Below are 15,198 nucleotides of genomic sequence, written 5' to 3' on the forward strand. Positions count from 1 at the left end.
TCCTGTGCTTGTTAAACTGCAAATCAGACTGTAAAGAGGTGATTGAAATTCAGGCTTTTGAGATTCCGTGAGCTGAAAATTCACAGTCCAGATTGGAACACAGTGACAGCTCTCCCATGCTGGTCCCGGCTGGTGAGGGGAGAGCAAAGGCCTGGAAATGGGAAATCCTCAGGGGAGCCTTTTCAGGACAGCTGCAGAGTGCTTTTAAGAGCGTGGCTCTGAAATCTTGTTATCCTTTTGTCCTCTGCTTATGAAACACCTCAGCGTTGCCTGGCTGTCCCCCCCCATCCCCGTTTCATCGTTTGCAGTCGGATGCGTCGTCCTCTCCTGCCTGTTGAATGCTCTTGCTGCATTATGGCCAGTTTTATGGCGACTTCTGTGACAGAAGTTTCTGTTGGCTGCGTGCTGATGCACACGACGTGTTGGCATGGGGATAAACAGCAAAGAAGAGAAACCCGTTGTTGGATGTGAGTGCAGGAGAGCGTGCTGCCCAGCTGTCCTCGTGTAACTATCAATGATTGATTCGCTGCTTTAACGTCTAACTTAGGGAGCTGTATTTTGGAACCGCTGTCAGCGTTGTTTCCTATGAAACCTGCTCTTGCTGCTCTTCCCTCCCCAGTTTATGGATAGTTCTTTAGCTAATGGCAAGTTTCCAGGCCGTAGGATTGCATTGCTGGGATGCTGTACTTTTCCAGTCCCTTCCAGAGGAGCTGTATCAGTGCTTCAGACTTTCTCTGGGCTTTTCTTCCATCCTTTGATCACCGTACAGCTATAGATAGATCTGTGTGGTAAGGATGTTTGAAATGCCTGCAGGGTTTTGAACAGTGGTCTCGTGCTTTTGCAAAAAGCTTTTCCAAACGTGTTGGTAGGTTGGATGGGATGGATTGCCATCTGTTTGCCAACAAGTCGCCTGTGCCTGGCTCCCCTTACCCATCTCCCCCAGAGCTGGAGGAGTCACAAGCCTCGTCCTGGCTTCTGATACGGCCTCTGGTGTTGTGTCTGGGAATGCAAGTCGAACTCCTGAATTAGGAGGAGGATTTGAACTGAGCAATCAGGGAGTCACCATCACATTATCTGTGTGTCCCTTAGCAGAGATTGGTGCTTCTTATTCTGCACCATTTGCCCTTTACGTGGCAGTTGTCCCTCCATGGCATCTCCTTTCTCTGCAGCACAGATTCTCTATTGCGGGTTTGGTTGCATCCTTGGTTTGCCAGCTTGGATATCCAGGCTGTCATTTGCCCTACTTGGCCTCTCCCTTTCTATTCGTGTTTCATTGCTGCTACTTGAGCTGCTGGTGAGCAGTTGGGATCCGTGTTTGTGTCATAGTGCCCCAATTAAAAGAATTAACAGTGAAAATCGGTGGCTTTTTGCAAGGAAACACAACGTGTTGGGTCATTTCCTTAAAGATCTGCATGGACCGTATGCTTTTTGCTGGCATTAGGATGGCAGAGATAATGCACTTCATTAAGCATCATATTACTTACAAATCAAAATCTCTGTGATTGTTTACACGCCACTTTTGCTGTCTGTCTCCTTCAGCTTGCTGTGATCTGCAGTTCTTCTGCTTTGGAGAGCAGTGCATCGCTCTTCACACAGCACGCAGCCCAGCCCTGCTGTGTGGCTGCATCCCAGCTTGCTGCCTCCTTTCAGTCACTCCTGCAGGTGTGCTGTCTGCTGTCTGCATCTGAAGTGGTGCAGCACAGCCGCCTTCTTCCAGCACTACAGAAACAGGCTGTGGCTGCTTCCTCAGAGGAAGCAGAGCGTCGCTGTGCAGTGGCTCTGCTGATTTGCATCAGAAAATTCGTTCCCCTCATGCTCGTAAAATGGCCTTGGTGAGCTCCGAGCAGCAGGGAGTTGTGTAAATGGAAACCTGAAGTCAGCAGGCAGTTGAGTTCAGCCCGGCTGTGCCGCAAAATGTGCTCACCTGAATGCTAAGTCACTGCTGCAGGTTGGATGCGAAATTGTTAACGGTGCTTTAAAATACTCCTATTTTTTATCAATTCTGGAGGAGCAGAGGGGAGGTGTGGGAAGGAGCAGGAGGCAAGATGTCGTTCCTCTTGCTGTGCTCGCACGTGCTGTCTGAGCTGTGCTGAGTGCAGCAATCTCGCCTTGCTCACACGAAGCAGAGCATCCCTGCAATCCAGTGCTCTCCCAGCACCACGTCGTGGGTGTTGGGTCCTCCTTCTATGGGCACAGAGTTGCTCTCCTTTCTCTGCTTCCTCGCTGCATGCATGTGGCTCCTGTGCCCTCACTGCTGAATCCTTCAGTCCTCCAAAGCATGAGATCCGGGTTCCATCAATGCAAAGCCATTGCAGTAAGCTGCCCGCCATGCTTAGCTACGCCATGACTTGGTAGGTGTGTTTCAGGATTTTTTTTTAGTACTGCTCTGAGTTTAGCTAGCAGTATATTTGACAAATGCACTCTTCCTGTAGGTGGCTTATTGCTTCTGGATGCTCTGCAGAGAGCAGCTATCCTACTTGTGTCAAAACCTGCAGAAAGTGCTTATTGTTTCCTTAATGTGCCATTACCTGGGCAGCCCATTTGCACAGTGTAAAGGGGAGCAAAGAGAGCTACTTGTCTACAAAACTAGGAGCAGCGAAGCTTTTGCACATCAAACAGCAGGTTTTTGTTCACGAAGCTGCAAATTCTTAGGAGGCAATCATCGCTCTGAATTTTAGGCACTTCCACTGTTGGAACATCCATCACAGCTAGTGTTTCTGTCTGGGTAATCAATGGGAAGAAACGAGCTGCTCTGCAATGCATTCACATGATCAGCTCTTGCTGAAGGTGACGAATTGCAGCCTGGAGGTGCAGTTCGGTGTGGGCAGCCCAGCTGAGGACATCTCCACTGCAGCCATCTCTCAGATCACAATTCATCGCCTGCAGCCCCAGCACGGCTGGGCCTTCAGCCTCCTTGTACGCTCAGAGCAGTTCTGGCTTATCAGGTGGAACACACACTGTGGCTGTTGGGTTGGTTTCTTCCAGCTTCCCCATTGACCCATAGGTGCAGAGCACGATTCCCATGGAAGCACCTCTGTGCAGCCAGAGCATTAAGTGATCTGAGCTGGGGGGGACCTGAAACGCCATGGAGCTCCAACCCCTGCCATGCAGGGCTGTCAGCTGCTGGTCACACTGCCCAGGGCCCCGTCCAACCCACCCTGAATGCCTCTGGAGCTGGGGCACCCTCAGCTCTCTGACAGCCTTTGATGGGAGCCTCTGCTCAGCGCTGCCAGCCTCGCGCCTGCTGAATCAGTGCTGGGCGTGAGGTCATGAAGAGGGGCTCAAAGCTGTGGGGCAGATGATTTGGGGATGATTCAGCCTCGAGGATTCATTGGTAGTGCAGCAAAGTCAGTAATCTTTCTAATAAATGGCTGGATCAGATGAAAAATCTGTTCAGCCCATTATGTTACATGGGAAGATGGTCTGCAGAGGGCAAACCAGGCGAAGAATCCCAGGGCAAATGAATTTTTCCTCGATAGATCTTTATCCCTTTCTTGGCTAATTACCTGTCTACATCTTTGATGCTCTGCTAACCTGTGGCAGTGATAGACCCACAAAAGAACATTTCATTTCAGACACTCTGGTTCTTCTGCTCTGAGACGGCGTTAATCATCATTCCCCATTAGCCGGGCTGAACAATCCAATCTAATTAATCTTAGCTAAGATGGAAGCCAATCCACCGGTATGGAAATGAGCCTCACCGCTGTGCTCTGCTGCAGCACTGCTGAATTCCTCTTAAGTTCCTCCTCTGAGCGCCTGTGCAGAGTTCAGTGAAGATATTTTCATGTGAATAATGCTGAGATCTCTGGCGTTTGATGAAATCCAGTGGTGGCACAGCCTCTGAGGCAGCTGTGTGCTTTTCGGTACCAAGGGGCTCACTTTACTCAGTGCTTGGAGGTCACTTCTTTCCTTCCTTAACCCTTTCCACCACGTTCCTCCTTTGTGTGATGCCTGCAGTTCTGCTGCTTTCTGCTGTGATGGGTTTCGTACTGACGAAGGCAGCAGATTGCAGGGATGTGATGGTGAATATAATGTAAGGAGGAATGTGCCAGTGCAGGATTTCTTTCTTGAGATCTGTATCTGAGCAAGAGATGTTTGGTTATTTGCTAATGAGCGTAGTAAGACCTGGATGGGGGTAAATAACACCCCAGATAGGAGGAGGTGATGTGTGCATTTCCCCTGCTCATAGGAAGGATGGCCCAGAGCAGACAGACAACAGCAGCAGTGCTAGCAGACAGAGCTCAAAGGATGTTTGTAGGTACAGAAGAGACCAACAGCTCTGGAGCTCGCTGAGTCGGGAGGGCAGAACGTCCACTTTTATTTCCATGTTAACCTCTTCTGCCTTTTTTTGTCGTCGCTTTCCCTGCAGGTCATACCTGACCCCGGTGCGGGATGAGGAGGCCGAGTCGCTGAGGAAGGCACGATCCAGGCAGGCCCGGCAGACACGCAGATCCACCCAGGTGAGGGATGGAAATGGGTGCGAAGGGCTGCTGCGTGAGGAAGCAGGACTTGTGCTGCTGAGTGACTGCCTGGTGTGAGGGCCTCGGCTGCCCTGACAGCACCGGGGAGACCCTGATAAAAACACACAGGAGGAATTACTATAAAATACTCCTGCGAGCACCTGGAAGTGAGATCACAAAGTCCTCATTCCGTCGGAACAGCAGAATAGCTGCCTGTTAGTTGGTGGCTTGATGGTGAATGTTTGGGTCGCTCTGATGCCGTGCTTACACTGAGAAATGTGGGAAGGGCAGCGAGGCGCTTCTCTCTGGGTCGGCATCACGTTGAGGCCCACGGGCGTCAGGTTGGCCGAGCAGAAGCCCGCTGAGCAACCTTAAATTTGCTGCGCGAGCTGGAAGAGCTGAACGGTAATTGCACAAATGAAGAAATCCTGGCTTTTCTTTGTTTGCAGGGTGTGACGCTGACGGACCTTCAGGAGGCAGAGAGAACCTTCAGCCGCTCCCGGGCAGAACGGCAGGCTCAGGAGCAGCAGAGCGAGAAGGCTGAGAGCGCTGCTGAGGACAGTGAGAGGCCGGAGAGCCGCACACGGTGGAGCAGAAATGCAGATGAGGAGGTGAACTCCTGCCTGGCTCCTCGTTGCTTGTGTTGATGGAGCGTTTAGGCTAGCTGAGAGAAATTCTTAGGGGGTTTCCTGTTTATTTTAAGGGGGCAGATGTGCTGGAAAGATGCTGAGGATTGTCCTTGCCTCAGAGGGGTTGCACATATGAGGGTTAAGGTGTTCCTTTGCTCTCCGCCAAGGATTGCATTCCTCTATTTCTTACCAGAAAGCAGAACTGGAAATCATAGAAGTGGAATGAGAAGACTAATGAGAGCGTTGTTGCCTGGATCCATGCTTACTGTGCAGATTGGGCTGAGGCTTTTTCCTTCCATCATAGCACAGATATTCTGGGTGCAGTGGAAAGCTGGGTAGCCCAGTGCTCTCCACCTTCCATCACTCCTGTTTTTTTTCACTCGAAATCATTTCTGAGTTAACTCATTTGCTGTGTTACTGGCAGTAGGGACAAAGGCAGTAATCCTAGGCTTCCTAGCAAAGGAACTATACAGTGTTTATGTGCATAGCTCCACAGGGCTGTTAATGCTTGTTCCAGTCTGTATCTGACCTGGTGGATGGTACTGGTGGCTTCCAGCAGTGGTGAAGGAAATACAACCCTCTGAAAGGTCATTCAGCTGCCTGAAGTCCCAATCTTCTGCTTCCTTCTCGTTTTGCCAACTTGTTGTCATGTCTGTTTGTTTATAGGCTGTCTATCGGCGATTAAGGTGCCCAGTGCAAGCAGACAAACCCACAACACCTGTATCTCCTTCTACGTCAGCTCCTCTCCTTTATACGAGCTCTTACCTAACTCGAACAAATAAATATCTGGGTCTTGACTCTGTGAATCCAGCAGACTTCACAGCTGCGGCCACAGAGATGGAGAAGAACGGTATGTGCTCAGCAGGAGGACGACTGGAAGCTCGGGGATTTTGATGAGTTTTAGAAGTTGCAGTGCATAAAGTCACAGAGTTTACGTGTTCTGAGGGGCGCAGTGTGGGAAGCTGCCATTCGAAAAACAGATGTTACGTGTTAATAATGTGGGGTAAAGGCCACTGCTTGTAGAAGAGGAGGATAGAAGAGTTTTCCATTTTGAACAACTAACTATCATGAGTCTATGTTGTATTCAGATCTTAGAGCTGGGGTACTGATTCTGCTACTGCAATTTGTCCTGAGAATAGAAGTATGCTGTGGTGATCTGCTGAGAGCTGACAGGCAGTGAAATCCTTTGGTTTTGGATAAGGCCAGGCATAGCAGGGCGCTCTGAGTCCATTTTATCTGCTTTACTCACTCCTCCGTAATGGAACACAAGCCAGAACGACCTTGATTGGCTTGAAAAGAAGCGTAGTGCCTTAGCAGAAGTGCAGATGTAAATCACTGGAACCAAAGCAGTCTTTCTTTGCTTGGCTAGAGTGCGAAGACGCGGATCTGGACGACAGATCTCCAAACAAGCAGTCGATCCGAGAGAGGCGGCGGCCAAAAGAGCGGCGAAGAGGCACTGGCATCATTTTCTCAACAAAAGATGTGAGTTTGGGTTCCTTAGAGAAGTGAAACTTGCTTTGTAATATTTTGAGTGAATTTCCTTCCAGTTCCACCAAGCTTAAGATTTTCTTCCAGATCAGGTGATTCCCCTTTGATCCATCTCTCTCTAGCTCCTGTTTCAGACTGGCGCTTCCAGAGCGATCGCATCACCCTTTGGTCCATGTAAAATCTAAGAAACAGGCTCTTAAAGGCCTGGCTTACTCACTTATTTTGGTAGAAATGTTCGTAGCTGTAACATCAAATCATAAATAACATCTTGCTATGATATTAAAAAAAGAAAAAGAAAGCAACACAACTGTTTCCAAGATGCCTCATGATAGCATCTGCTTTTCATCCTAGGATGATGACGACGTTGATGGAAATGAGGAAGTGAAGGAAAGTCGGGTGAGTGAAAACATCTCCAAACAGTGCTTTGCCCCTGAGTGCTGGTGGCAGTAATTCTCCTGTTGTTCATATGAGAAGCTCAGGAGCCAACTGGCAGGGAGCTGGGAGCAGTTTGCTTACTGAAAGGTGCAGAATATCTGCAGACCGACCCGAGTGCCAAAATCTGCTCCGTGTGGAGAAAGTGTGTGCTATGGAGAGAGCTGTCAGAGCAGTGTCCATAGAGCAGGGCTGCCAGGTGTCTCAAAGAGACACAGCCTGTGACCTTGTGCCTCAGCATCATCCCAGCCACGTTGGTTTGGATTCTGAAATCTGTGCTCGTCTCCTCGTGGATTTGCTTCTGTGCAGGAGATTGTCTTGCCAAGCAGCACACCAGAGATTGTTCTTTGTTCCCCTGTAATTGCAATAGTCTCATGATCCTCCCAGGCCCTCTCTTCGTAATAATTGTTGAGTCCTTCCAAATTGACTTGGTTTCTTTTGTTGCTGTCTGTCTTTGTCTAAAACACATTTGAGCCTGACAACATGACTTAAACATTGTTAAAGCTGAGTGCGTTTCCAAGCTCTCAAAGTGTGATGTGCAAACCTAGGAAAGCAGTGAGCTGAAGGTTGCATGGAGGTCAGCCTGCTTGTGCACATTTAATCTTTGACAGAAACATTCGACTCAGAGCAGCTTCTGGTGTGCTTTGCAAATCAGTGCAGTGATGGAAGCATTTATTGGATCAAAAAGAAAATATTCTTGTTATCTTCTTCCTGCGCTTGGTCCAAATGGAGGGAGGTCGTGGTTGGACTTCTAGGGGTCGGAGCCTCACATGGAGCTGGGATGGCTCTTGGCACATCCGTGTCTTCAGTGCCAGCCTTTGCTTTCCCAGTGCTTGCTTTGCAAGTGTGAAACTCGGGGCATTCCTCGCGTGGTGTGTGCTGGGTTGGGTTACAGCACTCATACCCACTTTTGTTTGCTCTTCCACTGAAATCTGAATCTTTCGTGCAGTGTATCATCCTTAAAATTGTTCAGAGATTTCAGCCATCTCGCCTTGAGACCGAAAGAGATTTAAATGTTTACAAAGTAAAACTAGTAGGGCTGTCCTATTTTGTGCAGTCCTCCAGCGCTGCTGTCTTGGTCACTCGTCCCCAGTTTATTTTACATTGAAGTCACTGACATTTCTGTGCTGCAAACTGCCCCTCGGGTTGCAGGAGTCACAGAGCAGCTGCTGGGACACAATTCTAGCACCAAGCAGCCAATGCAGTTCGTATTCATGAATTTATCAGTAATAACTTGCTGTTGTGGACTGACGAGTGCAGCCATCGTTGCTGTGAATTTGAATGTGGTAAAATGTCCCATTGCAGACCCTCAGATCCCCCTGAGTTTGTGAGCAGCTTTTTTCTCCAGTGTTTGTGTGTTGGCTGCTAAGCAGACAGATTGCATGGGAGCCGAGCAAGGCCCTGCTTCAATTCCCTCTTCCAAATTGTGCAGCAGTGAGGTTCAATAAAGGCAAGGTAGGTGCAGTCTTTGAGGAAGGAGCAAAGGTAAGTTGTTGTAATTCTCAGAAGTGGATGAATTATTTTGGCTGAGATTTGCAAACCCAGCGTGGGAAAGCAGCCCAGACTCTGGCTGAGTGGCAGGCAACTGAGAGCAGCCTCCTAATAGGATGTGTCAGGAAACCTTCATTTGTTTTGCTACCAGCCCTGCCTTTCTCCTGCTGATACAGACTGCTTGAATAGGTTGTGGAAAGTTGGAAGAGCAGACAAAGTTTTATTGTGGAATAAATGTTCAAGGGCAGAAGGGCTTTGGCTGGAAAAAGCCTCTGGGGAAGCAGTTCTAGGAGGGTTTTTTTGCATGGTTCCACTGGGAGGAATGTGTAAAGGGAAGAGCCTTAGTTGGGATTGGGCAGACCTGAGCTCAGAGCGGAGAGAAGGAGGGAGCTTGGCCTCCATTTGGGCTCTGCTTCTCCAAGTGAGAAGTTGTGAGAGTGCAGGGAGAGCTGAGCAAGGGGGGCTGCAGCGGGGTCCCTGGTGGCTGCACTGCTCCCTGTGAGCCAGAGGCTGAGGGGCAGCAGTGAGAACAGCATCACGGGGGGTCAGCGTGTGCCAGCAGTGGGGTGGGCACACATCCATGTTCCGGTGTGATTTTGGAGGGGGTTTCCATATCCCTGGCTCTTTCTGTCTTTGCCTTACACCCGATGTCTGCCAGTGCTGTTAGCTAGCAGGAGAAACTGGGTCCAATCTGGAAGAAAGCTGTTTCCAAATGAGGCACTGGATATAACAGAAGGAGGACGATGTTTGCAATAGTTCAGAGCATTTGTCTACTTGTAGTTCTCTTCAGAGGCATTGCAAGTGAGTCTCACCATGTGGGACGCGGTTTCTCAGGGGAAAGCTTTAAATCCAGCCGAGTGTCGTGTTGGTGACATCCCAGCATTCCAGGCACTAAAAGTGTCAAGGGAAACATCTGTTTCCATGGACTTCCCTTAGGACGGTCTGTATGGCACAGCATAAAACTCAGACACGTAAATGGCGTCAGCTTTGATGCAGGGATGGCACTGGAGCACGCAGTTGTCCTTATGGCCGCAGTAAGGTGCTAAATGAGCCCCATTCTCAGCTCTTTGATTATGAAACATGACTATTCTACGTTCAAACGCCGCCCAAGCCCACTCTGCTTTGTGACTAATTCCTTCTCTGCCTAATTGTGTGACTGACCTGAAATCAGCAGGCTCAGGTGAGGGCTGATAGAAACAACAGCTCTTGTAGAAGGGCTGCGTTTCTGAACTTGTTGCTGTGAGTTCCAAGGGAAGAGCAATGAACTGCAGAGTTCGTTATGCAAACTGAGCGTCCTGATGTTGGAGCTGTTCCACAATGTAGCTCGGGAGCCCTTATTTGGGGATGTCACGGGGATTTCTCTCCTACAGTTTTGCTCTTCGTGGCATTTTATTTCCCATAAAGACTTCCAGTTCAGCTTTTCTATCTGTGCTGTTTATCAAATCCTTCTTTTAAAATAGTTAAACGACCCAAAGGTCAGAAGCAGTTTCAGCTGCTGTTGCTCCTTGCCTGTTACAGCCAGACTGCATCTGCCAGAGCCCTCAAGTCCTACCTTCCTCCATGGACCCCAGCCTCTCTTGCTTCCTTTTCCCAGTCTGGCAGCACAAAGCACAGCACCCTGCGGGCTGTTGTCTTTTTAAGCTAAGAAAGGATCCGAGTCCTCTGCTTTCAGGACTCAGATTGCCTAATATGGTAAGGTATGTCTTCACAGCCTGCTCTGTTTTGCTGAGATCCGAGGGAAAATTGACTCATGAAAGGGAACAAAATAGGTGAATTTCTTGCCAGCTGATAAGAAGGGGAGATCTTTCAACCTGGACAGCGTGATGTGATGCTGCTCACCGTGCTCCTCACTGCTGCCAGCCCAGGGTCCCTGTGGGGCAGTGAGGATGCAGTGTTTCTGCTCTTGAATGTTTACTTCTAACACAGATGTGGTGTGATGGGGGAGCAGAGCCACCTGGCCCACATCCCAGGTAACAGAGGTGTAGCTGTGCATCACTTGTGTGGCTGTGGCTAAATTATAGAGGACTTAATTATGTGTAAAGGGAGACTATGAGAGATTGGCTCTGTTTCGTCCTGTTTATAAACAAAGTGCTGTAATAGGTTGTTATGCTGCAGTGAGACGGGATCTTGAACATGTGCACAGCTAGCAATATAAAGTTGGATCTAAAATAGCAGAAAATTGCTGCAAGAGCATGAGTTAGTGTTTTGGCATAGAGCTGAAATGTGGTGAAGAACATTTTTATTGCATTTGGAGTACCCTGGCTTCCTTGGGAGCTGGAAGGGGAAGGCAGTGTAGACATTAAGATTCATTCTGTGTGCTTCTATAGCATTTGTTTCACATCTGCACAGATGATTCTCCTCTGTTGGTTCTTCTTAACATCAGTGTTTGGAGAGGAGTATCAGACTTGCTGTCTGCCATCCCTGGTGATACAGCATTTAAATCGTCAGCATGGCTGCCCAGTCCCTATTTACGGCTCTGGGAAAACACATTGTTTGTGCTTAAAGGCCAAGCAGTCCAAGTCTGCTATGCAGACTACAGGGTTACAGCTAAATGCGTTCTGGTTAATTCCTGTAATTCACCAAGCTGCTGAATTAGGAAGGTGTAACGTGAAGCAGCGTCCACGATGGAGGTGGGTAACACAAAACCAGCTGATGGGCAGCCTGTGAGTCCCGGGGAGATGAAGCAAAGCAGCGAGTCCTCCAGGAAGGATTCACAAGGTCACGGAGCCATGACTATTCACAGTAACTTTATGCTGTAGCTTCTTGTTTGGTGACTTACTCTCACAATTTCAGTATGGTTCAGGGTGACAGATCTTTCACAGTTGTCAGCAGGTGATTGCTCCCGAAGCTGTGGAGCTGAGGTTAGCAATGGATCGGATGCCCAGCAGATCCCTTGGCTTTTGCTGGCTCTGCTGGGAGCTCTGTGCTGGCAGTTCCAGTCGTCCCATTTCAGCCCAGGGTTCCTTTGCTCACACAGGAGCAGACCCGCATGCTTCCAGGGATCCTTCTTCCTTCCCAGAAGGAGCTGGGAGCAGTGTGATGGTGCCACATGGGCTGGCAGGGGGATCACTGCCATATGTGTGCATCCCTCCTGCGCCGGGTGACGTGGCTCAGGTGCTGCAGAAGCCAGCGCTGGCTGAGGCTGGGCAAACCTAACGACTGTTTTCAGGCTGATTGTGTTCATGATTTTTGATTTTAAGAACTAACAACACCTGTTTATGCTTATACGTATCCGTGACACGCTGAAAATTATGGAAGGGAGCGAGATTTCCAATTCCTGAAGTTCCCATAGCAGCCCTCCATCCTCTGGAGCTGCTGGTTGTACCTCGCTGTCCGTCACCCTGCAGCCCACAGTGCAGACATCTTTCCTGACATCCTCCAGGAAAATCCAGCCTGTGGGATGGATGCTGGTGCCTCAGGTGGGCAGGGCTGTGTGCCTTGGGGTGAGCTTTGTGGGCAACGAGAGATGTCTTCAGGAGATGCAATGCAATTCCTGCCCAGTGCTTCTCCATGCTCTGCTGGCAATGCTTTCCTTGAGGCAGCATCCCTGGAGGTGGGTAATGCTTGTGGCTTGGGAGATGCTGAAGGAGTAAATGGTTCCTCTCCCAGATATGTCCAGAAGGACTGAAAAGCAGAAGCTGCGTTGCCAGATGGCTGGAAAGGAATGAAGAATAAGCTGCGTTTGTTTGGAAAACTGAACTCAGATTCTCTGGCAATAAAATATCCTTTGGAAAATAGCACTGTAGGAAAAATCGCGTGTTCCAGTGACTCAAGGGTGGTGATGCTGTTTGTCACCCTTGTCTTTAAAAGGTCACTTTTTGTTCCTAGTTTATACCCTCCCACATGCTTTTCTTCAGAAAGAAGCCTCCCGTTTGGGAAGTCACCATTTGCTTTTGGTCCTGGACGTGCAGTTTCACTACTAGGAGTAACTCTGTTTGGCAGGAGCCTTCATTGCTTGGTGTGTCAGGATGTAGAATCCTTAGGCTGTAAAACTCCTTCCTGGCAGGGATTGGCCCCCAGCTTTGGTTTTTCATGCCTCAGTATGTTTGCTTTGCTCGCTCTGGTAGGCACCTCACACACAGGCAATGCTGTTTTTTTAATGGACTTTTCTTTCATTACTCCTAGATTGCATCCTTGGGAGGGAACGTAACCTTCTGCACTGCAATCCATTGCTGCTGTTGAAGGAAGGCCAGAAATAGCTTGAAACGTAGTTAGATAGCAATGTGTTGAAGCTGCACGTTTGTTGGATATTGCATTGGGAGAGCTGGCTGCTGTGTGGCACAAAGGCCCTGTGGGCATTGGGGGGGGGGGGGGGGGGGGGGGGGGGGGGGGCAGGTGGGACATGGACACACTGCTGAACCTCCGTGTTGCTGAGATCCATCCGACGTGACTCTGAGCGCTCGGTTTTACTTCTCCATGTCGTGTCTTGGAAGGTCTCGTAGCTGGAAATGCTGTGTTTACATCTGGTTCTTATATTCCTGCTGGCTTCCTTCGTTTCTCTGACACTGTCAGTATTTGTGAGTTTCTGCTGCGTTCCTCCTTGCAGCTCACCGTGTGTTTGCTTCTGCCGTGCTGGAAGGAGGCAATGTCACAAAGCACTCACAGAGTGCAACTGCTGAACAACTCGAGCTGGAACGTGTCCTGTTCTGACACTGCTTTGCCCTTCATGGGATGAAGTCACTTGTTTTTTGCATCGGCAGAGCTCTGAGATGGACCTGGGAGTGGACGAGGAGCTCATCCCTCCAGTGCTCATCACTCTGCTTTTCTGAGCAAAACGTCGCCCTGATGCTGGAGTGGAGCCTGACTGGAAAAGGACGCCGTCAGCTTCTGCAGCAGCATGGAGCAGATGCTCTGTGCACAGCAGCCCTGCCCCAGCATGTGGGGTTGTGGCATAAAAGTCAGGAGTGCTGGGGCTGCCCCTGCACCTTCCAGTTGCATTTACAGCCTTGAGGGGAATCCCATCTGTTTGGTGTTCCTGGTTATTGATACCATTGCCTTCCAGCTCTGTAACCTCTCACTGACATCCCTTCTGGAGGTGATGAAGTCAGCGCAGTGAAATCCTTCTTCCTTTTCCGCAGACTTTTCTTTAAGCTCAGTCCTCATGGTGCAGTTGGGGACGTCCCATTCCAGTCACTCTGTGCCCCTTCTTGTCCCGTTCCAAACATCTCAGTTCAGACCCACAGAACTGCCTGAATGCTCATCTCCTGCGTGCACGATTTGATGCCTTTAGGTACTAAAATGAGGTTTCTGTGCTCACAATGGTGCTTCTTTTAACACTTTAACCACTGCTTTTTATTTTCTACATTTGTAAGAAGGCAAGAGGATTCTCAAGTTTTAAATATAAAATGTGCTATTCTCAGCCCACACTAAAATTATCTTCTGCTGCAGCTTAATGCTAATCCAGGTAAGCCTAATGGGTACAGCTTCCAGCATTTTTATGGTAAATTTAGTGATGGGAGTAGAAAGCAGAGTCACGTTTGTGTACCGTTATAGAATGGCAGCGGCGTTTGGGAGGGGAGGAAGATCCTCTCCTTGTGCTTCGTATCCGTGAGACATAGTGCCAGGTCTGCTCCTGGGAATCCTGCTCAGTGCACTGCAGAGGAGAGCTGCTCACTCCCACAGTTTGTATTCCATTTATGGCAAAGTGCTGCAGTGCCTTTACATCACGTTTACAACAGAGCTTATTGCCTGACCAATAGTTTCTTTGCTACAGCCCTTCAGCCTTCTGCTGCCGAACAGAACCATTGCTGGCTTTTCCAGTCCTAAATAAACCCTGTGAAGCTGTAACTGAGCCTGTTAAAGCTTGCACGTAATTCTACAGTGATTTATTTACAGTGTTTTAAAGTGTTTTTTGTATAGCAGGTATTTTTCAGTCAACTTTTCATCATCCCAGATAACAGCAGGTCGGTGTTACAGCGCGTGCAGCTCTGACCCTGTGCTGTCCCACATAACAGCACTGCTCTGCATTTGCAATGTCTGCAGCCTGGATTGCAGCTCGTGGGGAGCCCAGAGCTGGCCGTGCAAGAAACAAGGCTTGTGTTGCAGCCTTGAAGACAGGCTTTTCATCACATCTCCTGGGCTGGTTACCAGCACTGCTAATTTCAGACCAGCTCACCGAGCACTGAAACAAACAGCTTCTCTGCTGGCAGAATCTCATTGCACAACGGTCGTGGGAGCAGAGAATCAAGAAGTGAGGGCAGCAGTGCCAGCAGGATTCGGGCTGCTCCGTGCAGGTTAACTCCATCCCCACGTCCTCATCAGTGCTCGAGGCCTTCTGACCGTGAGATCCACACAGCAGGGCAGCACAGCAGTGCCCTCGTACCGAGCTGGGATGGTTGCTGCTGTTGGAACCTTCCATCTGCGGCACCCCAGGTGTTCAAGCAGCGCCCTGAGCTGTCAGAGCAACGCTGGGCTGGGCCACAGGCGCTGCATCACAAACAGCAGCGCTCACACCCAAGCATGTGGGTGTAGCAGAAGGCAGATGCAAGGCGTGTGAGATTCTTCCAGGGAAGAAAGTAATTATTTGATGCTTTGTGTGTGGGAAGACTTTAGGATGGCCTGAGGTGGACGGCATGAAAGAATGCATTCAGATTTTGGCCATAGTATAAACGTTGCTTGGATTCTTGTTTTGAGGGGGAGGTGCCCTGCACTATGGATTTTAGCTTTGCATGCCAACTCGGTAACAGAAAAGCAATTGG

The 15,198-nt window shown here is 49.4% G+C and overlaps 1 protein-coding gene across 1 annotated transcript in view; it reads left to right on the top strand.

The window, feature by feature from the left end:
* The window catches only part of LOC306955233 (protein phosphatase 1 regulatory subunit 12B-like), a gene marked incomplete at both ends in the record, with an annotated part of 50,971 nt that extends 43,944 nt beyond the window's left edge, over nt 1–7,027 (top strand). The window contains 5 exons of the mRNA XM_079546480.1: nt 4,370–4,460; nt 4,910–5,071; nt 5,756–5,939; nt 6,459–6,571; nt 6,929–7,027. Coding sequence (XP_079402606.1) covers nt 4,370–4,460; nt 4,910–5,071; nt 5,756–5,939; nt 6,459–6,571; nt 6,929–7,027 — 649 coding nt within the window. The remainder of the gene's footprint in view (nt 1–4,369; nt 4,461–4,909; nt 5,072–5,755; nt 5,940–6,458; nt 6,572–6,928) is intronic.
* Between the last annotated feature and the right edge of the window lie 8,171 nt (nt 7,028–15,198).

Source organism: Tetrao urogallus (assembly GCF_951394365.1).
Source record: "Tetrao urogallus genome assembly, chromosome: 24".
NCBI lineage: Eukaryota > Metazoa > Chordata > Aves > Galliformes > Phasianidae > Tetrao > Tetrao urogallus.